Genomic DNA, 27817 nt, shown 5'->3' with positions numbered 1-27817 from the left:
CTAAGCACCTCTTCTCCTTGTCACCTGGCCACTGATAATTTCCCTGTTCAGAGAGGAAAAATGTAGTATATATAATATGTAGTTTATGTTTGAATCAGATTTTGTAAAAATATTGTAATTTTATTTATTTTTGGTAGAGACAGGGTTTCACCATATTGCCCAGGCTGGTCTCGAACACCTGAATTCAAGCAGTCTCTCCGCAGGGTGTGGCGCACGAGGGCTTGGGCGGTGCAGGGCGACTAGTGGGGCCGTGGGTGCTGAGCTCCTCGCGTCCGAGCGACTCCTCCTCCTTGCCTGCTCTCTGGGCGGAGCTGCGCTGGGCGGGTCGGAGGGGCGGTGTTGCTATCCTGCAGGGCGGCGACGCGGCTCTGGGGCTGGCTGTCTTCTTCCCGCGTAGCTGGGCGTGCGCGGTCGCGATGAGCTGGGAGCTGCTGCTCTGGCTGCTGGCGCTGTGTGCGCTGCTCCTGCTCGTTGTGCAGCTGCTGCGCTTCTTGTGGGCTGACGGTGACCTGACGCTGCTGTGGGCCGAGTGGCAGGGGCGACGCCCAGGTGAGGACCAGCCAAGGCCTCTCTCGAGCGGGAGGCCGGACTCGGAGCTGCCGAGGTGTGTCTCGATGTCAGCCGGTTCCGCGTTGATCCCGGGTCCCTTGCAGGTTGCATGGAGCTTCCCGAAGACGTGACTGAGCCTTGCGCAGGGGCTGCCGGTTGGGGAGGAAGAGGCCAGGGCTAAGAAGTCCCTTTGTCTTCTGTCCAGGTCGGAAGACTTGCCATTCAGGCTAGGAAACCTCTCCAGGGAGTGCCAATATAAGAGAGCGCTGGAATCGGCGGGGCCCCTAAGTACTCTGACTTCTTAGGCAGGACCCCAGGGATTTCGGTATTGTCTCAGAGGATGATACTTTGAGAAACAGTGACTGTCCCCCTGCGTTTGTAAGGGTACTTCTTTCGTAAGGGCTGGAAGCCTGGTCTTTCTACTGTCTGAAGTCTTTCCTCCACTTCTTGCTCCTGGAGTTTTGCAATATAATCTGAGATAATCCAGAGTCACTGGGATGAAAGTCAAACACCAGAAAGAACTGAAATGGCAGTCTGCTGAAGCTAAATCATTATTGCCATACTGCCTGTCCCACTTTTATCTGTGCCTTGCTTCGTATTTGACATCGTGTATACTTGCTGTATGTTGGTGTGCCCAGCGTTTTACACACGTAACCTTTAACTTTTACAACTCTTTTTTTTTTTTTTTTGAGACGGAGTTTCGCTCTTGTTACCCAGGCTGGAGTGCAATGGCGCGATCTCGGCTCACCGCAACCTCCGCCTCCCGGGTTCAGGCAATGCTCCTGCCTCAGCCTCCCGAGTAGCGGATTACAGGCACGCGCCACCATGCCCAGCTAACTTTTGTATTTTTAGTAGAGACGGGGTTTCACCATGTTGACCAGGATGGTCTCGATCTCTTGACCTCGTGATCCACCCGCCTCGGCCTTCCAAAGTGCTGGGATTACAGGCTTGAGCCACCGCGCCCGGCCCAACTTTTACAATTCTTAAAAGGTAGGCGTTATTAGTCTTCTTTTCCAGATAGGGAAACTGATGTTCAGATAAATTAAATGACCTACTGAAAGCTAAGCTTTGGATCCTTAAGGAGTTGGGTAAGTAAGGTTTCCCTGGACCGAGTTTCTAGTATAAAAATACTCAAAGCATGTTACAAAGTTTGTTTTGAAGAGATAGTAGCTTAAAAGAAAGACTATGTTGAGGGGGGTCGGTACGGGTTGGGCGTTGAGAGGGGTGATATTGATCCCAAGGTGAGAATTGGTTCTAGTGGATCCAAAAAAAAAAAAAAATCTGCTAGTACAGTGGTTTGTGCCCCTCCAAAGCTTAACTCTACCCAAGAAAATGTTATTCCTTAGTATTTCATTTTTCTGGTTGGGTTTTCTTGGGTATAGCATGTGCAGCACTGACATTGAGGTCACAGAAAATACACAACACAGGCGCGACAGCAGTGCTACAAAACTCTGGCAAGCGATTGGGCTTTCTCCTTCTTTTAAAGCAGGAATCCCAAATACTGCACAACTTCATTAACCATAGGCTTTCTCTTGATTGATTGCTGCATCTCAGTTGGGAAATGTGTGTGCCTATTGGCTGCTATGCTGCCTTGGAGATGTTGTTTGTATTTGATCCTTAGTGCTTTTGTGTTCACTTGGACTTGGAGAATTAAATCAAAATAGATTATATTTTATTATTTAATCCTTCAAAAAATATTCAACCCATCAAATTATGTCAAATCCTAAAAAGGAAAACTATTGACATCTGAATATCTCTAAGCTATTATAAGTTATTTTCTCATATTAAGGAAAAGTTAAAAGTTAAGATCATTGAAAATTTTAAGAAAATTATTTAATGTTTTCAGTTATCTTTTTCTGGAAAATAACAGTTTAAAGGATTTTAAATTTAGTTATATTGCTATCATTTTGTAGTTATATAATTTGCAAATTTGCATATGCAGTTTGATAAATTGCTATTTATCTAAGTAAATAAGTTACATAAGTTATTCAGTAAAAATCAGGCATGGTGGCATGTACCTGTAATTCCAACTACTTTGGAGGTTAAGTTTGTAAGGTCATTTGAGCCCAGGAGTTCAAGACCAGCCTAGTGAGACACTGTTCACAAAAATCATAAAAATGTTTTTCAGCAAATACAGTTATAAAGTTAGATGTTAATAACTTATAAATTTTGATTTAATGTTTAACTTAATTTTAAAATTTAGTCATGTGCTTACATTAACTAAGGAGTAAGGATTTTTTTTTTTTTTTTTGAGATGGAGTCTCGCTCTGTTGGCCAGGCTGGAATGCAGTGGTGTGATCTCAGCTCACTACAACCTCTATCTCCCGGGTTCAAGTGAGTCTCCTGCCTCAGTCTCCTGAGTAGTTAGGATTCCAGGTGTGCACCACCACACCTGGCTAAGTTTTATATTTTTAGTAGAGCTGGGGTTTTGCCATGTTGGTCAGACTGGTCTTGAACCCCGACCTCAGGTGATCTGCCCCTCTTGGCCTCCCAAAGTACCAAGATTACAGGTGTTAGCCACCAAGTCCGGCAGCAGTAAGCTTTATAGAACTCCTATTATGTATAAAGCACAGATATATTTATAATACATAAATGATATACATTATATCTATGTAATTAAATTTCACAGGAGAGTTTTAGGGAAAAAAAAAGTCTAAAAAGACTCCTGGTAGAGGTAGGGAGTGAGAAAAAAGAAAAGATTAAAGGAAAATTGAAATAGACTCAGATTCCCAAAACAGCTCACACTGGAGAGATGGGCAGCCTCTATGAAGATGAAAAAAGAAGAAAAGAAATCCTTCTTGACTTCTCTGTAAGTTTATTATTTTTTGGTCACTTAAAAAAAGTAGGACGCTAATGTAATACAAAAGTAAAAAATACAAAAAGATATACAGTAAAAAGTAAAGAGCTTTCTCTGACCCTTATGCCCAGCTACCTAGTATGCCTCTCTGGAGGCAGCCACCATTTCCTGCTTCCTCTGTATCTGTCGAGAGAAATTCTGTGCATTTCCAAGCATACATCTCACATGGCGAAAAAAAAAATTTTTTTTTTTTAATAAAAAGGATCTTGCTTTGTCACCCAGAAGGGAATGCAGTGGCATGATCATAGCTCACTACAGCCTTGAACTCCTGGGCTCAAGCAATCCTCTCACCCCAGCCTCCCCAGTAGCTAAAACTAGAGGTGCAAACCACCACACTTGTACAAAAAGTATTTTTAAACTTTTTGTAGAAACAGGGTCTCAGTATATTGACAGGCTGGTCTTGAACTCCTGGCCTCTTCCTATCCCTCCTCTCCACATCTCTTATCCCAGCACTTTGAGAGGCCAAGGTGGAAGGACCACTTCTGCCTTGGCCTCTCAAAGTGCTGGGATAAGAGATGTGAGCCACTGAGCCCAGCCACACATGGTGAAATATAAGGGTGACTAATTTTAGACGTTCAAATGGTCCAGAGAGTCCATGGCACAGCCTAAAGGAAGAAAAATTTCAACAGCAGCACATGTGAGCAAAGTTCAGGTTTTTGTTTACAGTAACCTTAATAGGAGTCAACTGTGAAGTGGCTACCAGAAAAGATTAGGCATCCTTGGGTTGCATTTGTAGACTTCAGTGTCTGAAGCAACAACTACAAACAACAGGGTGTCTCCTGAGTAGCTGCTTGTATGTGCCGAACTCTGAGCTGGGTACTGGGGACACTGCAGTGACTGAACCAGCCATAATCCAGGCCCTCATAGATCCTACCTTCTGCGGGACAAGGGAAGTGATTTTTGTCATCTCATCCTGCTCTGCACTGTCTAGACCCTATGGAATCCCATGTGCTGCCCTAGCCAGCTCCCTTTAATAAACAAGACCATTGACCAACTAGAATTAGTGCAGGTGGGTGTGAGCAGAACAGTAAGGAAGTCTGATCCCATGTCCTGTGAGGGAAGGTAGCAGAAATTGGATAGGTTTATTTAGCGTTAGAGAAGCAAGAGATGAAAGGACTTAGGGAAGACATAGTGGCTGTCTTCCCTAACAGAGGCGAGGGATTGTCATTTGGAAGACAGATTTGATTTCTTTTCTTTCTGAAACAGCTTTTCATAAAAGCATGGTTCCAACACAATTTAAGTGTCTATAAATTAGGTCAGAAAAGGGATACAAAATGTTTGCAGTATGACTACATATTCATATAGTGAGTCATTCTTACACCTATACATAAGATTATTCCATGATTAAAAGTAGCCCAGCTCTAAAAGCCATAAGCCATATTAGTGGATCTGTTTTCCTATTATAACATTTTAGTATTACTTCTGATATGGATTCCCTTAATAAATCGAATATACAAACTGAATTTTTAAAAATTGTTAAAGGATGACTAAAACTCTGTAAACTGAGTAGTTGAGTTTACAAAAAATTCTGGGAGAACAAGTAGGCTACAACTGAGCAAGATTATCAATAAATGTACATCTAAAACTCTCCCATTTTTCACAATTCTGATAATAATACATTTTTAAGGAATTTTGCAAAAGTTGATCTACTGAGTAGAAATAAACCTTGAGACCAAACTCTTTGTAACTGTTCTCTTCCAGATGTGGTCAAACTTGGCTGGGTGCAGTGGCTCACACCTGTAATCCCAGCACTTTGGGAGGCTGAGGTGGGCAGATCACTAGAGCTGACAGATTCAAGACCAGGCTGGGCAACATGGCAAAACCACATAGCTACAAAAAAATACACACAAAAATATTAGCTGGGCATCATGGTGTACACCTGTAGTCCCAACTACTTGGGAGACTGAGGTGGGAGGTTGGGTTGAGCCTGAGCCATGGAGGTTGCAGGGAGCCAAGATCATGTCACTGCAAGCAGCTTAGATGATAGAACCAGAACTTGTCCCCAACAACCCCCACCGAAAAAAAGGTTGGTCAAGCTTAATTTACTCTCAGATGTTTCCCAAAAGATCTACTTTGTGCCAGAGACACACAAATCTGGAGTGAAAATATTTGGAGTTGGTTACTATTGTATTTACCAAGTACTTTCCCACCCTGTTTCTATTTTTCCTTAAGCTTTTCTATTTTAAACACACACATGAGCAGAATTTATATCTTTTCAGATACCAGCTGGGTTATTTTATACAAAAAGATAAATTATGTTTTTTTTTTTTTTTGCTTTTTTTTTTGTGTGCGTGAGATAGTCTCACTCTGTTGCCCAGGCTGGAATGCAGTGGCATAATCTCAGCTCACTGTAACCTCTGCTTCCCAGGTTCAAGCAATTCTCCCTGCCTCAGCCTCCTGAGTAACTGGGATTATAGGTGCCTGCTACTACGCCTGGCTAATTTTTGTATTTTTTAGTAGAGATGGGTTTTGCCATGTTGGTCAGGCTGGACTTTAACACCTGACCTCAGGTGATCCTCCTGCCATTGCCTCCCAAAGTGCTGGGATTACAGGCATGAGCCACCATACCCGGCCAAGTCTTCCCAGATTGACAATTCAGTTTCAATGAAAAATCTTCATTTCTATAGCCTCTTTTTGTTTTCAATTGATTAAAGAGAAACCAGCAATTCTATCTTAGTACTAAATATCACAAATGAGAAGCCCTAGATGAGAAAATATCTTCATTTGGTTAAGTTTCAACAATTAAAGTTCAGTTAACTCTCAGAGATGATTAAGTATTGCAATTGCTTTTACAAAAGTGAAACCAATTTTTCCCTAGGGGAGGGGAGATAGGAAGGAAGAAGCCAGTAGAGAGGGGCCCAAGAAAATGGACATGGTACATGAAGCTGTGCAGCCGGTACCTGATTGTGGTACTTTTTCACAGCATGATGGTTATTTTCTTGTATATCTTACTAAGCCTATAATAAAAGACAGGGCTAAAGCCACAAATCAGAGCAAATTTGATAAAACATTCATCTTTAAGTGTCATAAATATGTGCAATTCTAATTAAGGCTCCAATACATTTGCACATTCTCATAGAGTGACATAATACAAACACTTATGGAAGTCTCCTGTTACCTACATCTGACTTTAGCTTCATAAATATTCAATGAAACAAACAGAGATACTATCACTTTTGAAATCTGTCCAACATTTAAAGAAAGTTCAGCAGCAATTCCATAGAACAGAAGGGCTTCAATTCTGTATTTTCTTTTGTTTTTTTTTTTTGTGTGTGTGTCAGTTGTTTGAAAAACATTAGAAGCTGATATAAAGTCTTCTGTGTATTGTTCAAGAACTTGGTTTTCTGATTTTAGCTTGAGATTTTCTTCCGTAAATGCATGTCCTCTTACAGAGAGATCTTCAAGTGTATGTTGGAGTTCCAACACTTGATTAATAAGCTGTGTTTTTCCTCCATTTCCACATGATTTTCAGCATCAACTGCATTCATGTCAATATTTGTCATCTTGGGTAACAAACTTTTGGGCCTTGAATACAAAATCCTTGATGAATGTTTGAGGTGCTGGGAGAAGGAGGGATGAGGAGGATGCCTCAGGCTGGACACTTGGACCCACCGACACTAGAAGTTTGACTTCTTCTTTGTTGAACCACAAGGCAAGATTACTGCCCACTGCTGCTGGTTGCTTATCACATCAATATAAAAAAGATCCCTTGAATGAAAAAGGGATCTTTCCCTTTTCTCGAAAAAGGAGCTAAAGTTTCAGAGATAATTAGCTTCCTCATCCTGTGTGGAAATTAGAGATGGTCAAGGGCTTGAGAAGAGAATTCTCAAACTGGAGCCGGAGTTGAACTATCACTTTCCTTTCAACCTAAGAATCGGGCCGGGCGCGGTGGCTCACGCCTGCAATCCCAGCACTTTGGGAGGCCGAGGCGGGTGGATCACGAGGTCAAGAGATCGAGACCATCCTGGTCAACATGGTGAAACCCCGTCTCTACTAAAAATACAAACAATTAGCTGGGCATGGTGGTGTGTGCCTGTAATCCCAGCTACTCAGGAGGCTGAGGCAGGAGAATTGCCTGAACCCAGGAGGCAGAGGTTGCAGTGAGCCGAGATCGTGCCATTGCACTCCAGCCTGGGTAACAAGAGCGAAACTCCATCTCAATAAAAACAAACAAACAAAAAAACTCTAAGAATCTACTTTCAGGGGTTCCTTAAGGGAGGCCATTATGTATACCAAATTCTGTGGAATCGGGAAACAAATGGTGCTAAATAAAAAAGTTTTTTCAGGGTGAGAGAATGGGGCCATAACTGTGACTCAGCTTTAAATAATATTTGCTTATTTGTGTAATTATCAAGAAGTCTTTGTTAGCTTGAGGCTAGTTAGTAAATCCTTTGGTTCTAAAACAAATGATATTCACTTTAGAATCTGATTATTGCAGCACTTGGGAGCAAGTAATCAATTATTGAATAAACGATTATCTGAGTAGTTATTATGTTGTTCTTGATAAAGTCCTATAGGAAGGTTGCTCAGTTGTGCCTTTTCACAAAAGTACATTTTATGACAGGATAGCATTGTAGCCCAGACATAGTATTTGGGATGTTTACATCCTTAGTTGAGAGTTTTTTTTTTTTACACAGAGCTGGAGTGCAGTGGTACGATCTTGGCTCACTGCAACCTCTGCCTCCTAGGTTCAAGTGATTCTTGCACCTCAGCCTCCTGAGTAGTTGGGATTACAGGTGAATGCCACCACAACCAGCTAATTTTTGTATTTTTATTAGAGACCAGGTTTCATCATGTTGGCCAGGCTGGTCTCAAACTCCTGGCCTCAAGTGTTCCACCCACCTTGGCCTCTCAAAGTGTTGGGATTACAGGTGTGAGCCACTGTACCTGGACTTAGTTGAGATATTTACATGAAACCTTTTTCCTCAGGACAAGTGGTATTTTCTTGAATGTCTAAGAAACAATTGGGTTTTAAAATGTTAGTCATATTTAAATGTGTATATCATGAAATAGTGGACATTGTGGGCTTTGGAGCTAGATATGCCTGGGCTTATATCCGAGGGTATATAAGCTTTGCCAGGGTTCTTGGGTGTTTGTTTATTCAGTAGTTATTTATCGAGCCTTTTCAATATTCCACTCCTTGCTAGGCACTGAGGCCACAGCAATGAACATGGTAGACAGGATCTGCTTAATGGAATCTACTGTCTGGTGGGGACAAACTAATCTCTGTAAATCTCAGTTACCTTTTATGTAAAAGTGAGATAATAATACTTTTTCATACAGTTCTGGTGAAACTTTTAATAGATAATGTCTTAAGTACAAGGAAGTAATGTAAAAATGTCACACCATTAGAATTAGTAACCCCATTTCCCCAACTGGAGAAGTTAGAAGACATACTTTGTTAAGTGGTTGTTATATGTTTTGCTGTGGTAAAGTCCATCTATTTAAAAACTTGAGCAATAATTATAATTGACATTTATTAAACACTGAGTATGTGCTGTATACTGCTCTGAATGCTTTCCATGTTTTAACCCATTTACATGAAATCTTTTTCCTAAGGACAAGAGGTATTTTCTTGAATGTCTAAGAAACAGTTGGATGTTCATTTCTCAACATTCCTGTGCCTTAATTCTTATTCATCACGTTTCCAGTTGTGGAAAATTAAAGTACTGAGTTCTCACCTGGGAGCATTTCAGTACTGTGTGTGATAGAACTGGTGTTTGAACCCTGGCAGTCCCCAGGGATGGTACTGTTAACAGTTAGGATTTACAGCTGTTTGAAACAGTACAGTCATTTCCTGATTTTTTTTCTGATCTAAAATCAAAACTGTGATGTTAAGTGAAACTTGTTTGATATTTTTGATGAATAACATATATTTTAATAAGGCACACAGGAGCTACATAATAGTGACTTTACAGGTTCAAGAGACAGTGAATATAATCTCCTGCAGGGCAAGTTTTTCATTAGAGAAAAGAATAAACCATTTGTCATTGCTTTAGTACTATAACATTTTTAGTCTTTAAAAGGAACATAATTGGACAAGCAGAGTGCAATATTCCATCTCTCTGTAATATGCATTTGTTCTGGATGAATTACTATATTCTCCTAAGATGAAAGCTCAGGCATCTGCGGAGCACTTTTACAAAATGACCTTGAGCTGATAGGCATCTGGCATGATTGGCAAATGGGGAAAATAGTACTTAAAAAATCTAGGATGTTTTCATCAACAGCACAGACCTTGATCTATTTAGATTCTTCATCAACCTCCATTGCAAAATATTAGAATAATAGAATTAAAAACTAGATGGGAACTCCAGCCATCATCTAATCTGAATCACTCATTTAATGGCAAAGGAAGGTGAGTCCAGGCAGTGACTATTTACTTAGCCTGTTTATCTATTTATCTTCTCTATCATATTTACCTTATCTGTTTGTCATAGATAAATAGAGCCTTGGAGTGAAACCATGGGGTTATAAAGCTTACCTTAAAGTAGAGCCTGGAAAAGTCATGAAGGTTCTGAAATATACAAATACTTATAGCTGTTACTAATATGATTTATATTAATGCTTTTTTTAATTAAGAAGGAAATGTTTTCTTAGGATAGTTCAGATTTTAAGCTCCATACATTATGTCCTCATATTTAGCAGTACTGTTTAAGGCTTTTTTTTTTTTTTTTCTAATCTTTGATTTATGAGTGTAATTCATTGCTTATTTTATTCCTTCCATTGACACTCCTTCCATAGAATGGGAGTTGACTGATATGGTGGTGTGGGTGACTGGAGCCTCGAGTGGAATCGGTGAGGAGCTGGCTTACCAGTTATCTAAACTAGGAGTTTCTCTTGTGCTGTCAGCCAGAAGAGTACATGAGCTGGAAAGGGTGAAAAGAAGATGCCTAGGTAAGCAGATCTGAAATAGCAGCGGTGTTTCCTAGAAATAAAATCAGAATCCAAACTCAAATACAGTTTTGGGACTTTTAGAGAGGAGAGAGATTTCTCCCAGCTCTAAGATTTCCCAAATGCTCTAAGTGCTTCGTCTCACATCCTCTCCTTTTTGTCTTAATTGGCTGCCCTTGCCTTTTTCTTCTTTTTTGCCACCTTTCTATGTTTTTTTTGTACTGACTCTTGGCATTAGGGAGTAACCAACAATTCTATCAAATGCTGGTGGATTTTTAGTGACCAAGTGACTTACATTTTTGTCTTAGAGACAGAACAGTTGGGTTCTTATCCTTGACATACATGTATCTGATTATAGAAGTTAGGAAGGATCCTTACTCATTAAAGTATCAGATATTAAAATCATATGGGATAAGACTTATATAGGATAAAAGAACAGAAATGGAATTAGGTTTAAAAAAATACAACTTGAGGTAATACTTTCATATTGACATAAAGGGACAGTGTTAATATATTTGTTTGAGTTTTGGTATTGCTATGTTCACTTTTTTATTTTTTTATTTTACTTTGATGGCCAGGTTAGAGTACAAAAGTGTGATCTTGGCTTATTGCAACTTCCGCCTCCCAGGTTCAAGTGATTCTTGTGCCTCTGCCTCCTGAGTAGCCGGGACCACAGAAGTGCACCACCACGCCTAGCTAATTTTTGTATTTTTAGTGGAGATGGGGTTTCGCCATGTTGGCCAGGCTGAGCTCGAACTCCTGACCTCAGGTGATCTGCCCACCTCAGCCTCCCAAAATGCTGGGATTACAGGTGTGAGGCACCACGCCCAGCCATTATATTCACATTGAAAGCAACCTCAAGTAATAAAGTTATTATTTTTCATGGAACATTTATTAATAATACCTAAACTGAGATAATTTTGAATTTTCTAACAGACCATTTTTTGGGTCATCTGTCTACCTTTCATTCTTTTAAATCTTTAACTTTGCTCATTGAGCTAACCACCCAGAAATGAGAGTTAGTTGCCACAGTAGTGCTTAGTAGGGCCACAAGTCCTCTTTCATGATACTGCTTTCAAAGGCCTGTTGTGTTTTTGCACCGGACCACTTCCTTTGGTAGTTGTTCCTCTGCTGCTGCAACTTGCAAGTATTTCTTACTTGGCACAAGGCTGTTTTCCTTTTACCTTGCAGATCTCTTGTGCAAATGTTTTCATTTAATATGGTTAATGTTTCACAATTGACCCTTTTGCTCATGAAGTCTTTTTACCTGTTATATTTTCTATACTTGTTTGCATTTCTTTCTGATGTTATTTGTATTTCAAGGTTAGAGTCCAGGAAAATTAGTTTCAGTTGTTCTTCTGATGAACAGAAGGAGCCAGTTACAACTCAGCAGCATGTTTCTTGGTTGGTAATTTCAGGCTTGTGTCCGTTTCCCCATTTACCTCCAGGAATCCGTAGCTTCTGGAGAGAAGCTTCTATATGTCATCTGATGGTAGGACTCTGAGCTTCTTACTGATTTTAAGCACAAATAGCTGTTTTGTGTGTAGAAGAGCAATTCAACTTTGTGAGCCTATCACAGACAAAGGTACCTCTGTACTTCTAAAGAAATTGCTCTAAAATTTTTGTTCTAGTTTGTAGTATAATCTTGATTTCTGCTAGAAATCAAGTTGTAAAGTTAGAATGTATATTCAAGTTGAAGTGTACCATTCTACTTCCTGTGAGGCCAGCCAGCTTTTTGTCTGATACGATGTTGTCATATCACCACTAGTCCTCTTCCTGATCACTGAGAGGAACTTTCACGGGGCCACTCAGAGTTTGTTGCCACTCCTGTTGCAGGGTCGGGTGTTAATGGGAGCAGCAAGGAGCTTGATTGAACTTTGGAATGACTTCTACACAAATTTTTGTCTTTATTTAGAGAATAGCAATTTAAAAGAAAAAGATATACTTGTTTTGCCCCTTGACCTGACCGACATTGGTTCCCATGAAGCGGCTACTAAAGCTGTTCTCCAGGAGTTTGGTAGGGTAAGTAGCATCTTATATTGATACAGTCTTGCTTTGAAGTAACTGCAGAAGAGATTCCCATCCATGGTGCTATCATCCAAAGGGCTTTAGGCAAGTGGGGTGGGTCCATGCAGTGAGATCAGGCCTGTGAATTAGGCCCCTTAATTTCTGAGTCTTTGGCGTTATAGAATTAGTACTATTCATGTCTTAACAAGTACAAATTCCTTCATGTAGCACAAAAGAAGCCAAAAATTCAGGGCTGCTTTTATTTTTTTTGAGACGGAAATCTCGCTTTGTTGCCCAGGCTGGAGTGCAGAGGGGTGTGATCTTGGCTCACTGCAACCTCCACCTCCTGGGTTGAAACGATTCTCCTGCCTCACCCTCCTGAGTAGCTGGGATTACAGGTGTGTGCCATCACTCAACTAATTTTGGTATTTTTAGTAGAGACAGGGTTTCACCATGTTGGTCAGGCTGGTCTTGAACTCCTGACTTTGTGATCTGCCCACGTCAGCCTCCCAAAGTGCAGGGATTACAGGTGTGAACCACCACGCCCGGCTGGCTGCTTTTGTTTTTATGACAATTTTTAACTGTCATAAAAAGTCACCTAAAATAGGAATTTAATTCCGCAGGTAAATTCAGGTTTTTATTTTATCTTTTGAATTGGTGACTTCTGGAAATATACCATTGTTCCACTGATTGTTCACATTAACAATATAACCAACTATCCCTAGGAATTCCATCAATCTATCCACAGGACATCCCCCAAATGCCCCTTTTCTGATTTTATTTAACTAGATCGACATTTTGGTCAACAATGGTGGAGTATCCCAGCGTTCTTTGTGCATGGATACCAGCTTGGATGTCTACAGAAAGCTAATAGAGCTTAACTACTTAGGGACGGTGTCCTTGACAAAGCGTGTTCTGCCTTACATGATTGAGAGGAAGCAAGGAAAGATTGTTACTGTGAATAGCCTCCTGGGTATCATAGCTGCACCTCTTTCCAGTGGATACTGTGCCAGCAAGCATGCTCTTCGGGTAAGGCTGCTCAAACTCAACTCTGATAGAACTGACTTAATTGTGTATATGGGGATATTGCCATCACTGTGTGAGGCCCTTGGAACTGGGAAGTGATGTGGGGAGAGAGAGACCTAACTTGTTGAACAAATAGGTATTGAGCACTACATTGTGCCATGCACTACAATAGACCCTGGGGATATTAAGATGAAAAGATATGATTTCTGCCCTCAGAAAGTGTATCATCTAGTTAACATGTCACTCTTCACCTTACCCTTTTCCTACCACATCTTCATGGAAAATTGGGGTCTACTTCTCCTTTCTTCTACATACATTTCAGGATGTACTTTTTCCTCACCATTTCTGTGACTTCTTTTCCTTCCCCCTTGTAGTTGGTGTTTATTTTGCCTGGTCTAATTATATATGCATGTCAGAAAGAGGTACATCCCACAGGATGATTATTCCTGGTCTCATATCCCTACTGGATATGGAAAACTTTTGACTGTATTCACTCTGGTTTCATTGGAAGAAGAAAATCTAGTCAAGTGAGAGGCATGGAAAAAAGCTTGATTTGGATTGCATAACTTCCAAGGTATAAACATTAGAAATGGATGAATTTTTAATGGTGGCTTCAGACTGGATATAAAGAAATAATAAGGCCAATAGGAAGAGAATGATTAAAGAATTCACAAAATGTATACTTAACGCTGTTGAAGTCAGTTTAAGTAGAATATTTCACTGTTGCAATCATGAGATCCAATAGCTACATGGTCATCGTGGTTTCATGAAAATTTGGTTTTGGTTCTTTAGGACATCTTTTTTCTGCTGCAAAGTGCAGAATTGCAGAGAGTGATGAAGCAGAATGCTATACTGATGATTTCCTCATATTTAGTAACGGGCATCACTCACTTCCTGTAGAGCAGTTGGGCAAGCCTCAGGCAGGCAGATGAGGGAGGACACCCACCCATCTGTTTGGCACCATGTATCTCTTAAGATATGCCATATGCTTTCAGTAAACACAGATGAGCTGTCTGGCCTGCCCTCTAAGACTCATTATTTTATTACTAGATTTGATACTATGATAAAATGTGGCAGGTTAAGACTTACCAGGAAGCTTTTTTTGAAGAGCACATTTCCTTCTCAGATTCTCAGTAAGCTACAGAATTAAATTGTTTATCATTGAAAAGTTTACACACTATACTAGATGTGATTTCAAACAAGGAGAGGTTTTAGTATCTGATGCATTGGCTTGTTTGGTGTCCTCTCTCCTCTCTTGCTACAGAGAGGCAGAACATTCAAGTTATGTGAATTTTCCATTCATTTACCCAGCATTTTTTTTGTGTGTGTGGGGTCATCGCTGAGTCAGGCACTGTATCAGTGTCTGATCATAAATCCTCATAGCCCGTTTGTTGGGGTCAGCATTTCAGGGCTGATAACTGTTTAATATTTTTGGATCATATACAGATGTACTGTGGGTTAGCTATTTAGGCTTTTCAATAGATAACTCAGCCTTATAACAACATCTTGCAACATTTCCTAATTTGGGAAGAGATGAGAGGCAGCAGATTTCTGTTTACTCCCCATTGGTTTAGAAATGGCCAGTATCTTTTAAGTCTAGAGAGTCTAGTCTGCTTTACATAAGTCATTCAGTAGGCAATCATAGTACATTTTTAATTAGCCATGTACCCTCATTGCCCAAAAAAGATAAATGTTTGCCGAAATGAATTAATTCTGTTAAAATAGTAATATAAATGGAAAAGGTTGAATTCATTCCTTGTGATACTTTCTGTGAAGTACTAATCCATCTTCCTTACCTTTGCCCGAAACATTGGAACTTTAGACCACTTTAGGAAATAAATAGAAACCTGACCTCAGTGATTCTTAGTGGAGGACATACACCCTTTTTTGAGTGGGCAGAGGAGGACTGGTATGAAAAGGGTATATCAGAATCTTCAGGGATAGTTTTTTACCTATCTAGTGCATGCCTACCATAAAAATCATTGATGGCAAAAGCTATCACTATCAAAGGGGGTGAACTGTTTACACCTGGAAAGAGCTGATAATGTTTGTTGTAGATTGCCTCCAGCCTACAGCTGAAAGTGCCTAATAAGCTTGCATGATTACTCTACCTGTCCTTTACTCACAAATTTTAGAACATATTTTGATAAATCACGAGATATGTGTCCATATTTATTTGCCTTTTTTCTTTTTTTTGGCCTGTTAGGGTTTTTTCAATAGCCTTCGAACGGAACTTGCCACATACCCAGGTATAATAGTTTCTAACATTTGCCCGGGACCTGTGCAATCAAATATTGTGGCGAATTCCCTAACTGGAGAAGTCACAAAGGTAAAAATTTCTAGTTGGGAATAATTTGAATGTTTACTACTTATATATTAATTTTATGTATTGGTGTTTTATCATTGTATATCAGGGTTGTCTTAGAACTACTTTTTTGTGAATTATTCACAAAACAACTCCTGCCATTATGAAAATTGCTTATGGAATTTCATGTGCTAAATGCATTAATAGTTTGATTTTTACTACGAAAGTGATAATTGTCATTAAGCACATTAAGGTTATACAATTTTAATTAAAAGGAAAGAATCTTCATCTTTTAGTTAGCCTGCACTGTATTATCTGGTAAGCATGTGGTTTCTGTTAGGCTTTGTGAAATATTACAAATAGTTTATAAACTTCCATTAGTACCTGTTGAGACTTCCAAGGGGCATGAAGCTCCTCTAAAGGAACCACTCAACTAGATGGCATTTGAGTCCTTTCTAGCTTAAAGTTCTGTGAAATCACGTGGATAAATTCACTTAATTTTTAAATTTTCTTAGACTGTAGGCAATGGTGGACATCAGTCCTACAAGATGGCAACCAGTCGTTGTGTGCGGCTGATGTTAATCAGCATGGCTAATGACTTGAAAGAAGTTTGGATCTCAGAACATCCTATCTTGGCAGCAGCATATTTGTGGCAATACATGCCAACCTGGGCCTGGTGGATAACCAACAAGATGGGGAAGAAAAGGATTGAGAACTTTAAGAGTGGTGTGGTAAGACCAATTTCTAAGTTTCTAATAATATGTATCAATCCTGTAGGAAGCTACAGAATTTTCCAGTGTTAAACTTTCTGGCTGGGTGCAGTGGCTCATGCCTGTAATCCCAGCACTTTGGGAGACCAAAACAGATCACTTGAGGCCAGGAATTCAAGACCAGCCTGGCCCATATAGCAAAACCCCATCTCTACTAAAAATACAAGAAGTAGCCTGGCATGACGGTGCACGCCTGTAATTCCAGCTACTATGGAGGCTGAGGCATGAGAATTGCTTGAACCCAAAAGGCGGAGGGTGCAGTGAGCCAGGATGGTGCCACTGCACTCCAGCCTGTTTTTGGGACTGTTTCAAAAACAAAAAACCTTTCTAACCTTCTACCAATCTCAATTTTATATATATAATATAAAAAGTATTTTATCCCCATGCATTATCTGCTGGTTTACTATTCTTAGAGAAAGAAGTGTTTTACAAGGTAAAATCAAAGATTGCATTTTTTTCCTTCTATACTTACAGTTTGAACAGTGTGTGTGTCAAAATGCTCTTTCCCTACTGTTTTTCCCCACTAGCTCCTACCCATCCTACCAGTCTTAGCTCCTGTGTCACCTCCTTGGAATGGTACCTGGCCTTCCCTCCCACTTCTCCTCAGGACCAGGTGCATCTCAGCCCCTGTGCTTTCCTGTCAAAGCACTTATTGCATTGTTAAAATAGAGGCATGTGCTATGTAATACTCATTGGTTTTACCTCATTCCTGAAATACTCTGCACATCTAAGATGTGCCTATTCTAAGGAAATATGCTGATTACTTATTCTTTCAGCACCCATTCTTTGCAGCAATTAGTTGGGGAATATTATTAACTATTTTTGAGAAATTGTGACCCTCAAAAGAATTTAGTTTGTAGATAGTATAGGAAATGTAATGAATTAAAAAAATTATAGATGATTATGCAGCAAAAGATTATTGCTGAGGATGGTTTTTATTGCTAGCCTTTGAGATACTTTGCTACCACCTTCTTTTAGAAATTAATCAATAGGGATTGATAGATAAAAAGAGAAGTATAAAACAGGATCATACTATACATACCTGCAAATATTTAAGCAATCCACAAATTGTTAGACATTTAATCTGTTCCAACTCTTTGGACAGTAAAAATGAATTAGGGGGGAAAAAGTTAAAAACACAACAAAATGTTTAAGAGACTTAAAAGGTTATCAGACTGGGTCATGACATATTAAAACGTCCAGAGTGTGAAAAATCACAAAGGGGCTTTTCATTTTTTGCCAGGTAGTAATGTGGAACAGTTTGCTTTGGGTCAAATCACTTATGAGTGTTTTGGTATTCTTGGGACTTGGTAGTGTGGATAGAAACTCTAAAGGTGGAGCTTCATTAAAGATTATGCCTGAATTTTAAATTTGAAGGACAGCTGATGCAGTGGCTTTGTGCCCAGTGATAGACTGAGTTGGGAGGGAAAGGCCACCTCATTACAGAGGAAGCACAGCCTCCTGGCAAAGAGCATGCAGCCTGGTGCTAGACTACCTGAGTTCAAATCCCAGCTCTGCCACATGCCCTTAAAGCAAGTTACTTCTCTATCACTTAGTCTCCCCATCTATTAATATAAGGTGGAGATTAATGATGGTAATAGTGCCTACTCACAGGATTGTTATGGGAATTACATGAGTTTAATATATGAAAAGCACTTAAAACACAATTTGGAGTGTTGTAAGTGTTAGCTATTATGCTTTCCCCCCCTTCTCATCTTGAGTTAGATATAGCAGGATATTCACCTTCCTTAATGATCAAAAACTTTCTTTATAATTGACAAATAAAAATTACATATATTTAAGGTATACATTGTGATGATCTAATACACTGTAAAATGATTACAGCAGTCAAGCTAATTAACACATCTGTCACCTCAAAGTTACCTTTGTATAGTGAGAATATTTAAGATCTACTTTCTTAGAAAATTTCAAATATGCAATACAGTATTATTAATTATAGTCACCATGTATATATTAGGTCCTTTGATTTGTAAGTTATAATAATATGTTGTTTATCTTATAACTGAAAATTTCTACCATTTTTCTTTGAGACAAGGTCTCGCTCTGACGCCCAGGCTGGAGTCTGCAGTGACATGATCATGGCTCACTGCAACCTCCACCTCCCAGGATCAAGCAATCCTCCCACCTCAGCCTCCTGAGTAACTGAGACTACAGGCGCACACCACCATGCCTGGCTAGTTTTTGTATTTTTTGTAGCGACAAGTTTTTGCTATGTTGCCCAGGCTAGACTCAAACTACTAGGCTCAGGCGATCCACCTACCTTGGCCTCCCAAAGTGCTGGGATTGTAGGTGTGAGCCAGTGAGGCCACTAAATTCTTTTGAGGGTCACAATGTCTCAGAAATAGTTAATAATATTTCCCAACTAATTGCTGCAAAGAATGGGTGCTGAAAGAATGAGTAATCCACATATTTCCTTAGACTGGGGCATAGGCACATCTTAGATGTGCACAGTACTTCAGGAATGAGGTAAAACCAATGAGTATTACATAGCACATGCATCTATTTTAACAGTAGATGTGTATCCCTTTTCCCCATATTCTGGCTCCTGGCAACCATCATTCTAGTCTGCTCTGAGTATGACTTTTTTAGATTCCATGTAAGTGAAATCACAGTACTTGTTTTTCTGTATCCTGTTTTTCTGTATCACTTAGCAGTAATGTTCATTAATTATCCATGTTTTCACAAATGGCAGGAGTTCCATCTTTTTATGGCTGAAAAATATTCCAATGTGGAAGAATATTCCACACACACACACACACACACATACACACACACCCCACATCTTTGTCCATTCATTTACTAATGGACACCTAGGTTGTTTCCGTATCTTGGCTATTATGAGTAATGCTAAAATTGTGCCTGGAACATGGGAGTGTAGATATCACTTCAAGATACTGATTTCACTTCCTTTGGATATATACCCATCAGTGGAATTGCTGGATCAGATGGTAATTCTAATTTTTTGACGAATTTCCGTATTTTCTATAATGTCTGTAAGGTTTACATTCTCAATTTAAATAATAGGGCAGAGAAAGAACACATTATAGATGCAATTTTTTTCAGAGGGGAAAGAGGGACCAGGGACTAGAGAATTTAAGTCCCACTGTAGTAGTACTTCCAGAAATGTCCATATGAAGGTTATTTTGTTTTGTTTAGAGAATGTCTAACTATAAAATAGGAACATCATTTAGCAAATCTAGCACTTTTTTACACCTAGGCTTTTCTAAAAAATCATGGCCTTTTTCTTCCTACCACCATCTTTGAAATATTGCTTATTATATGGTATTACTACTTTGTCACTCTTTTTTATGATAAGCTGGGCATTCTGTCATTTCCCAAAGCAATTTTTACAACATAATATCCCATTCTTTACAGTCTGTACTCTTCCTCTTGTAACATTGGGGTTTAGGGTGCCCTCAGCTCCCCTGAGAGGATGTTTTTCCAGGTTCTTGGTCTCCTGCCCTCTCAAGAATAAGAGAGGGGACCACAATACAGTGCACAGTAAATGCCAGACTCAAAAGTGTTTGTAGAAAGTGACTTTATTTAAAGAGAGAGAGAAACAGCTAACTCTCACACTGAGAGAGAGAATCCAGAAAGATGGAATCCAGGAGAGGAAAGCAGCTTCCACACTGAGTGGAAGGGAATAGAGAGAGATGGAGTTTAGGAGGGGAGAGGCATCCTCCAGAGTGTGTGGAAGGGAACTCCAGAGGGGAAATCCAGGAAAGAGAAAGATAGCTTCCACTGAGGGAGTGTTCGTTGAAGGGGACCCAAAGATGTAGTCCAAAGGGGTGTGGGAGGAGACTTTTAACCTGGGAGGAACCCCCACCTTCTCTAAGACCCTGAGCCAATAAAAAGAGTTCCTTAGAACTTATTGTGGAGTGATTGACTTTTTGTTTCTTCCCTTGCCCGTGAAATTTAAACATAGCTGTTAAATTTCCCAGGAGAGAGATGGGAGAGGGGCATGGCGCTGGGAAATTCTTGCCCTTAAAACTACGCCCCCTTGTGGACCCGGAAAGAGAACACATTCCCTCCCTCTCCCCCATTATTTTCTATTATATATATATATATATGTATTTATTGATATATGTTTATAAGCATCTAAGTTAACAAAATGCCAGTATAGCTTATTTCAAGCTAATAGTACTTGTTGTTAACTAGAATTTGCTTCCTTAGTCTAAGAACATTGTGCCTGGAACTTTGTTTTTATGAATCTTTATTATTTTTAGGGATCAAGAACAGTGGCTACACTGAATTTTGTATTATCATTATTTTGTCTTTCTTAGTGCAAAGTTTTGGAAGTGGTAAATGCATATCTTCCCAAAAGAAACAAGATAATCTTGTGGATTATCACATCGCCTTGTTATATCCCTTAAGCAATACACAAAAAGTTAACAAAGAATTTTAAAGAGTTATCTCCCATATATTTCAATTCTACAAAATCTGACTTATTCCTTTATTTATTAGGGCAAGTCAGTGTAGGTATGATATGCTGATCCAGAAAAGTCATTATAGAGAATTTAGAATGGCAGTTCAGTGCTATTTATCCCTTCTCTAAACCAGAAATGATGCTAAACTCCTTGAAGATACTTTTGCATGTATCTAGAATTTTTGGCTATGATTTTCAAATTCTAATTTAAGTAGTTTCTCAAGATTTACAAGGATTCTTAATAGTGAACCATAGTGATACAGCTCCTCAAAACAGAAGGACTTAAATGTTAAAATCTGGGGTAAATAGGAGGAGGTACTGATTCATATTTCTGTCCCTCTTTTACAGGATGCAGACTCTTCTTATTTTAATATCCTTAAGAGAAAACGTGACTGAAAAGAGCACCTGTACAAGTCAATGGAGGGAGAAATGGAAAACATGAAAACAGCAATCTTCTTATGCTTCTGAATAATCTGAGACTAATTTGTGATTTTACTTTTTAATAGTAAATGATAGTAATAGTAATGACTTTGCTTTCAACATGTAATGAAATAAAAAATAAATAATAAAAGATTGCCGTGAATCTTGCAAAAAAGGTATTAACTCATTCTATATTCTTCGATAAAATAACCTTTTAAAATACTTTAACACATATGCTTAAAATCTAAATTAACACACATCTGACCAAAGAATTATAGTAATCCACTTAACATGTCTTAGTCCGTTTGTGCCACTATAACAAAATACCACATATTTGGTAATTTATAAACAATACAAATCTATTTCTCATGACTCTTGAGGCTGGGAATTCCAAGACCAAGGCACCAGCAGAATTAGTGTCTGGTGAAGGCTAATCTCTGTTTCCAAGATGAAACCTCATTGCTGCATCCTCCACAGTGGAGAGACAGAAGGGCAAGAGGGGAAAAATTCTTTTAAAAGAGCATTTAATCCCATTCATTACTCAGTCACCTCTTAAAGGCCACATCCCTTAATACTGTTGCATTGGGGATTATTAAGTTTCAACATGAATTTTGGAGGGGACAAAAACATCCAAATCATAGCAACATAAACGTATGGACTATTTCATACCAAGCAGAGTGCTGGGTAATGAGCAGATACAAAGAAGTGTTAGAAATATTACCTCCACGATGCTTACACTTTCTTAGAAAAATTGACAGGAAATACCTGTTCTATGTCTTACCCTGTACTGCAGTGCTTAGTATTAACTCATTCCTCATAACAGCCCACTAAGATAGATGGTATTATCTACCTTTATAGATGAAATAAGGGCAACAAGGATTTACTTTTCACAAAGCTAGTAAGGGGTAAAGCGATGATTAGACTTAGCTCAGGAAGATTCCACTGGCAACTCTTTACTTCTACTATGATTAATTTTAATTTAATGCTTAACACCTTACGGGAGAAACCATGCACAGGCACTAACAGAAAATCATCAGGAGTAAAAGGTAAAGAAAAACATGGTCCTTATCTACAAGCAGTTCACAATTTAGCTGAAGCCAAAGTAACATACATAAAATAACTGTAGAGTATTTGTTAGGCAAGTTGGAAGCCACCCAAGTAGCTGTCCTTGGGAAAGGGGAAAGATGACATGTGGTGGAGGTATACCATGAGGTATAGCGGGTAGAAGCAATGGAATAAACGTATACATAACAACATGGATATGTTCTAGACATATGGTAATGAGTGAAGAAATAACACAATTCTGTTCACATACACAAACGTGCACAGAAGATAGCACTCATTTTGCAAGAAAACATACAATTTAAATACACATTAGATGTACATTTAGGTATTGTAATGATTACTTAGGATGGGGAGGAAAATGGGGGTGCACTATGGGGATAAAATATAATAGAGAGGACTCTTGCGTAACCAGTGATTAAAACTGGAATAATGACATTATTTATTGAATACAACACACCAGTTATAAAAATGAAAAGACTGGAATAATTCTAGAATGCTACAAAATGATGTATGTCATGTGGCCTGGGACAGACTATAAGCATAATAGTTCAGGAAAGGGAGAGCTGCAGATAGAATAATGTGGAAGCTCTTCCTAGTGAAGGTGTCACTTGCACTGGGCCTTGAAAGAAAGGAATACAAAGAGAAGCTTCAGCTGGGTGCGGTGGCTCACGCCTGTAATCCCAGTACTTTGGGAGGCCGAGGCGGGTGGATCATGAGGTCAAGAGATCGAGACCATCCTGGTCAACATGGTGAAACCCCGTCTCTACTAAAAATACAAAAAATTAGCTGGGCATGGTGGCACGTGCCTGTAATCCCAGCTACTCAGGAAGCTGAGGCAGGAGAATTGCCTGAACCCAGGAGGCGGAGGTTGCGGTGAGCCGAGATCGCACCATTGCACTCCAGCCTGGGTAACAAGAGCAAAACTCCATCTCAAAAAAAAAAAAAAAAAAAAAGAGAAGCCACAGGAGGTCAGGTTCCAGATCAGTTTTGTTTTATTCATCACTGAGTCTGTAGTGCCTGCCTAGCATTGTGGCTGCCGATGTCTGTTCAGCTACTCCAGCCAATGCACAGTAGAAGAGGTATATATAAATTAAAATCTTCTTATTCTTCTGTATGGTATTTTTCTTTTTTCATTTTTGAGATGGAGTCTTACTCTGTCACCCAGGCTGGAGTGCAGTGGCACAATCTTGGCTCACTGCAACCTCTGCCTCCTAGGTTCAAGCGATTCTCCTGCCTCAACTCCCAAGCAGCTGGGACTACAGGTCTGCACCACCATGCCCGGCTAAGTTTTGTATTTTTAGTAGAGACAGGGTTTCACCATGTTGGCCAGGCTGGTCTCAAACTCCTGACCTCAAATGATCCACCCAGTTTGGCCTCCCAAAGTGCCACTGCTTCCAGCCTGTGTATGATATTTTTCTATGGCATGTAATCTTCTGTACACACCTTCTTTCTTTTTTAGGCTCTTTTGTCAACAACACAAGATGGAAAAGGCAGCTTTATGTCAAAGTGCATTTTGTCAAAGACAGTCAAGGGCAATAAAAACCAAATGTTCACATTAAACTTTTTTGTAAGTATTTATTAATCTGCCCGATATATTTCCTAACCATTATCCTGAATGGTCTTTTTATGTAGGAAGGAAATGGTGTGTTCATTAGTCCAAAGCTGAAACACAGTTGGGATTGTGTAAGGTGGCAGCAGGTGAGCTGGTAAAAGTTAGCAGAAGTGATGGCTTTAAAGATAGTCTGCTCAACTACTGGATTCATGAGTAAGCCACATGAGACCTCAGTCACAATCAGTAATTCAAAGGTAGATTTAATGAATTTCCTGTTACTTCTGACATCTTTACTGAAGTATAATTGATGTATGATGAACTGCACATATTTAAACTATACAATACAGTAAGTTTTGCTGATGGCTACCCTTGTGAACCATAACAAGAGGGAGGGTAAACACATAAATGAGCCCCAGAAGTTTCCCTTTGACCCTTTGTAATCATTTCCCTTTGCCCACCTCATTCCAGGTAACCAATGATGTGCTTGCATTATTGTGGATTAGTTTGCATTTTATAGTTTTATATAAATGTAATCACACACGATGTAAACATAACCTGCTGGCAGGAATGTAAATGATACGATTAATTTGAAAAAGACTTTTGGCAGTTGTAGGATATTCAGATTATTTCATCTTGGTTGAGTTTTACTAGTTTGTGGTTTTCAAGCATTGGATTATTTATTCTAAGTTGTCAAGTGGCATAAGCTGAAAGTTACAGTATTTCCTCATTATCTTAATGACTGCCTGATTTGTAGTGATATTCATTTCATTCTTGATAATGATTTGTTTTTTCTTTTTGTCAGTTTTTCTACAGGTTTATGGATTTTCTTGATTTTTTTTTGAAGAACCAGTATTTTGTGTATTTTTCTATTTTCAGTTTAATTCATTTCTGCTCTTTGTTATTTCCTTTCTTTTGCCTGCTTTGGGTTTATTTTGCTATTCTTTTTCTTGTTTCTTGTGGTGGGAACTTAGGCTATTGTACTGAGGTCTTTCCTCTTTTCTAATATTTTAGCTACCTAAGTATTCCCTGGGATGTAGGAGACAGCTCTAGGAGATACAAGGGGCTGGCTATCTGGCTTTTGGAGAGATTTTTTTTTGTCTACCTTATGAAAAGAGTAAAAGGAGACCCTTTCGGGAGGGAAGAGGACAGCTGCTTCTTTTGTCTTTAAAAGTAGGGAAAAATAATTTTCCGTGTCCCTTGCCTATGCAGTGTTTGGCCCCTTACATAGCAAAAATCCCACGAGGTCTTATCAGGTTGCCCTGGGGATATGGACTAGCATGAAGATGGGCAGGTGCACTTAATTGCCCTGAGTAAAAAGAAATCTATCACTGACCCAGAAGATCTTATGTGGAAACTCAGGATAAGAATAATAAAGATGAATATTAAAAAGCAAGTTTTTAGAAGTGAATACTGGTTTATCAAATATCTTTTCTGGATCTACCGAAATATTTTTCTCCTTTCATTATGTTAGTGTGTTGAATGATACTGATTTTCAACTATCACACCAACTTCACTTTTTCAGTGTTTTTCAACCCAACTTGTGATTTATTCCATGTATGTAGGGGTGTGTGTGTGTGTGTGTGTGTGTGTGTGTGTGTGTTTAGTTTGCCAGTATTTTGTCTGGGATTTTTGCATTGATGTTGAGGGGAATGAAATAGGTCCCTTTCTCATAAAGTCCTTGCCAGGTTTTGGTATCTAGATTTTCTGGCATCATAAAATGAGCTGGGGAGGGTTCCTGCATTTCTACTGCTCTTTGTAAGAATCAAAGATTTTCTTCCCATTGACGAATCCATCTAGGCCTGAAGTTTTCATTATGGAAAAGTAAATAAAATAACTATAGGTTCCATTTCTTTAGCAGATAGGGAACTACTCAAATTTTCTATTTTTTTCATTTGTCAGTTTTGGCTCTTCCATATTTTACAAAATTTGTTCACTTCATCTAAAATTTCCAACTTATTGGCATGAAGTTGGGTATATTTTGTCAAATGCCTGTAGGATTTGTAATATCCTTTCATTTCTGATATTGGTTGTATTTCTTCCTTTTTCAGTCTACCAGATACTTAACTATTATCCTTCCAAAGATTCAACTTTTGGCTTAGTTGATCCACTTTATCTTCATTTCCTACACCATTAATTAATTCTTGTTCTAATCTTTATTATTTTATTTCCTTTATTTTCTTCAGGTTTAATTTGCTATTCTTAGAACTTTTTGAGATAACTTCTAGGTTCATTTTCAATCTTTTTTTTTTAATGTGCATTTAAGACTATAAATTTCCTTCCAAGCATAGCTTTAGGTGTCTACTGTAAGTTTTGACACAAAGTATTTTCACTATTCAGTTCAAACATATTCTAATTTACATTGTAATTTAGTGTCTGATCCATGAGTTATTTAGAAGTGTATTTCTTAATTTATAAACTTAATAGAAATTTTCTATTTTTGAAATTGTTATTGTTTTCTAAGTGAATGAAAATGGCCAAAGAATATATTCCATCCTTATGACTTAGAATATGGTCAGTTTTGATAAATATTCTACCTTCATTTGAAAATAATGTGTATTTTGCAGTTGTTTGGTATTCTGTTTTATATATGCCAATTAGGCTAAGTTTTAAAATATTATTCCAGTCTTTGCATATTTACCTATCTTTGCATGGCTGCTGTTCTGTTACTAAGTATATTAAAATCTGGAATGCAGCTTTGTCTTTTCTCATTTTAGTTCTGTTCATTTCTGCTTAAATATTTGAGGCGATATTGTTAAATCATTATTAGACCTGTTGAAACTTTCTGGTGAATCAAATCTTTTATCATTACAAATTGTCTCTCTTTATGATACTTTTCACCTTAAGATCTACACTGAATAATGTTAGGATAGCCACCAAAGTCTCCTGCCCCATCATTTTTTTCGTATTTCACACTATAACTATTTCTGTTCTTATTTCCAACCCTTGTACTCCTATATTTAAGGCATCTCTTTCATAAAGGTACTTTGTGGGTTTTCTTTTCACTTTGATAATTTTTGCATTTAATTGGTACACTAACTATTCATATGAATGTTGTAACTGATATTTAGATTTAAATCTCCTAATCTACCATTTGATTTCTATTTGTCCTATTTTATATTTTCTCTCATTTTTTGCCTATTATTCCACTTTTGCCCTGTATTAATGTTGTAGTTATATGATTATTGTGCTTTTTGCTGTTCTTTTAGTGGTTACCCTATAGATGACAAAGCAAAGTCTAATATTACTTATACTTTTATCTTCTTTCTGATAATTCTAAAGACCTTGGAATTCCTGCACCAAATTTATATATTATTGTCATATGTTTTAAAATTATTTATTTTAAACTCTGAGACTATTTCATATAGTTATTGTTCACTTAGATATAACTGTATATTATTTTTAAAAATTACTGTTAATTCCTACTTTTATCCCTAACCTTTTTTTGGGATAATTTTCCTTCTGTCTGAAGAGTACCCTTTACTATTACCTTTAATGACAATCTGCTCTTAAATTTATTGTGTTTGAAAGTGCCTTTGGCTTCATTCTTTAAGAACTGTTTTTGGGTACTGAATTCTAAAATTGCAGTTATATTCTTTCAGTAACTGGAAAATATCATTCCATTGATTTCTGGTTCACATATTTTCTGTTGAGAAGTTAGCTGTCAGTTTAATAAAATTGTGGCTCCCTGAAAGGTAATGTCTTTTATCACATCTAGCTCCTTTAATGATTTTCTTTTTGTGTTTTATTTTCTCTTAGGATGTGCTAAGATGTAATTTTGTTTATTTATCATTCTTTGATCTTGCAGGTCTTAATGTGTTTTAAAAATTTGGAGAATTCTGAGTCGTTACCTCCTCACAGAATATGGCTTCTGCCATATTCTCTCTTCTCCTTCTGGAAATCCAGTAACATGTATGTTAGATCTTCT

The 27817-nt window shown here is 38.5% G+C and overlaps 1 protein-coding gene and 1 pseudogene across 3 annotated transcripts; one reads left to right on the top strand and one right to left on the bottom strand.

The window, feature by feature from the left end:
• The first annotated feature begins 380 nt into the window (after positions 1–380).
• On the top strand, positions 381–21450 carry DHRS7 (dehydrogenase/reductase 7). 2 transcript variants are annotated; one of them, XM_078335061.1, is made up of 8 exons: positions 381–549; positions 1402–1539; positions 10151–10303; positions 12216–12322; positions 13097–13336; positions 15540–15662; positions 16154–16369; positions 21204–21450. In XM_078335061.1, exons 3-8 carry the CDS (start codon positions 10168–10170, stop codon positions 21249–21251), a joined length of 870 nt encoding a protein of 289 aa, XP_078191187.1. In that variant the 5' UTR covers positions 381–549; positions 1402–1539; positions 10151–10167; the 3' UTR covers positions 21252–21450. The 2 variants fall into 2 exon arrangements, with proteins under 2 accessions (XP_078191187.1, XP_002753995.1); XM_002753949.6 differs by lacking the exon at positions 1402–1539.
• LOC144577418 (short coiled-coil protein B pseudogene) lies at positions 1446–27742 on the bottom strand (annotated as a pseudogene). Its single transcript, XR_013521245.1, has one exon. The product of XR_013521245.1 is annotated as a short coiled-coil protein B pseudogene (transcript).
• Between the last annotated feature and the right edge of the window lie 75 nt (positions 27743–27817).

The sequence above is a fragment of the Callithrix jacchus genome, chromosome 8, assembly GCF_049354715.1.
Source record: "Callithrix jacchus isolate 240 chromosome 8, calJac240_pri, whole genome shotgun sequence".
Taxonomy (NCBI): Eukaryota; Metazoa; Chordata; class Mammalia; order Primates; family Cebidae; genus Callithrix; species Callithrix jacchus.
Note: the sequence above shows the minus strand (reverse complement) of the source record. Positions and strands in the feature narration are given on the sequence as shown.

What these genes read in the sequence shown, in the direction of transcription:
- DHRS7 (XM_002753949.6), top strand. Translation starts at nt 417, where the DNA reads ATGAGCTGGGAGCTGCTGCTCTGGCTGCTGGCGCTGTGTGCGCTGCTC. An exon ending in CCAGCAAGCATGCTCTTCGG is followed by an intron (nt 13,337 to 15,539) that starts GTAAGGCTGCTC and finishes TTGGCCTGTTAG; the next exon opens with GGTTTTTTCAATAGCCTTCG. An exon ending in AGAACTTTAAGAGTGGTGTG is followed by an intron (nt 16,370 to 21,203) that starts GTAAGACCAATT and finishes CCTCTTTTACAG; the next exon opens with GATGCAGACTCTTCTTATTT.